At 54.3% G+C, this 1,599-nt stretch overlaps 1 protein-coding gene across 1 annotated transcript in view; it reads right to left on the bottom strand.

Moving 5' to 3' along the window:
• Plekha4 (pleckstrin homology domain containing A4) overlaps positions 1-1,599 on the bottom strand; it is a 32,806-nt gene that overhangs the window by 27,733 nt on the left and 3,474 nt on the right. The window contains 3 exon segments of the mRNA XM_021217095.2: positions 263-372; positions 477-577; positions 671-743. Coding sequence (XP_021072754.1) covers positions 263-372; positions 477-577; positions 671-743 — 284 coding nt within the window.

Genomic DNA, 1,599 nt, shown 5'->3' with positions numbered 1-1,599 from the left:
AACAAAAAAAATCAAAAAAGAAAAGAAGGTAGGCAGATCTTAAGAGAGAACCCCTTTGGGGGCTGGAGAGGTGGCTCAGTGGTTAAGAGAACCACTTTTTGCTACTAGAGGCAGTTCCTTGGGGGGAGGGGTCTTTGAGGGTAGGGTCTCCTTAGGAGATAGATAGTAATTGCATGTTTAAATGAGATAGATAATAACTGCATGTTTAAATGACAGCCCTACAAAGGGAGGAGCTTATGACGCATGCCCAGCTTGCACTCACCAATCTTCCCCCTCTGCTCGAGAGGCCCTCCCCAATGCTCGAAGCCAACCTCTCAGGTCCTCCAATGTGTCAGCTGCAAGGACATAGGTCCTCATGCCTGGGTGCTCTGCCTGCAAGGGACAGAGGTTGGGACCTCTCCAAATGTGGAAACCCCAGTGGGTGGCCACATCAAGTCCCCACCTACCACCTAACTAGCATCCACAGACATACTCACTGTGAAGGTGAATCGCCGGCCACGTGGGGCCCCGGGCCCATCTGGCCTGACACTGTAGCTGGGTAACAAGACACTGCCCAAGACGCTCTCTTCTCTGCTGTCTGCAGATAGGAGTTAGGTCAGAGGTCAGGAAGGGGTCCTGGTACCCAGAGGCCCCAGGGAGAAATTGGTGAAGTCCCAGCCAGGACACTGACCCTTGTAGTAGAAGAGGCAATGGCCTGAAAGGACGAACCAACGGCGTTTCCACAGCCGGAGGCCTGAGCTGTCCTAGGGAGAGAAACGAGAAAGAGGCTGAATAGAGGGTACAGAAGAAACCAGATGGAGCAAGTGAACCAGGGGGACAGAGGGACAGAGACTGGGGGAGGGGTGGAGAGAAAGAGAAAGACACAGAAGGTCAAAGGCCCAGAGAAACCTGAGGAAAGAGAGATTGGGGGGCAAAGACCCAGAGAGAGGGGGCAGGAAAGAAAGATGGAGAGCAGAGACCCAGAAAGAGGCAAACACTCAAAGGGGGGGCGGGGGAGAGGTCTACAAAGAGACCCAAAGAGGGTGTTGTGACTGGGGTGGCCAATAGTCTGTTGATGTGGTGGACTCCTGTGGATGGCTGAAAGCTCGATGCTGTGGCCAGTGCAGGTGAGAGCACATCCGGCCACTTTTTCTCCCCCTAGAGTCAGGGTTTCTCTGTGTAGTCCTGGCTGTCCTGGAACTCACTCTGTAGACCAGGCTGGCCTCAAACCAGAGATCCACCTGCCTCTGTCTTCTTAGTGCTGGACCACCATCCGGCTTGAGGGTGGCCACTTTTAAACGGTGCCTCTGAGAGCATCATGGCTTCTCTAGGAGCCTCAAGACCTCCCATCTCTGCCCATTGGGGTCCGAGAAGTTTCTGGAAGGTTTGGTTGTGGTGATATACCACAGAGGTTTCATAAACAGGGCCTTGGAGCAAAAGTTCACCGCCTGAGGTGTAGGAGGTGCCCCTCATGTGCTGCTTCTCCACAGACTTCCAACAGCCAATTCAAAGTGCGGTGGGGCCGGGCGTGGTGGCACACACCTTTAATCCCAGCACTCGGGAGGCAGAGGCAGGCGGATTTCTGAGTTCGAGGCCAGCCTGGTCTACAGTGTGAGTTCC

This window comes from Mus pahari, chromosome 1 (genome assembly GCF_900095145.1).
Source record: "Mus pahari chromosome 1, PAHARI_EIJ_v1.1, whole genome shotgun sequence".
NCBI classification, from domain to species: Eukaryota; Metazoa; Chordata; class Mammalia; order Rodentia; family Muridae; genus Mus; species Mus pahari.
The sequence above is the reverse complement of the archived record's forward strand: the minus strand, read 5'-3'. Positions and strand labels throughout refer to the sequence as shown.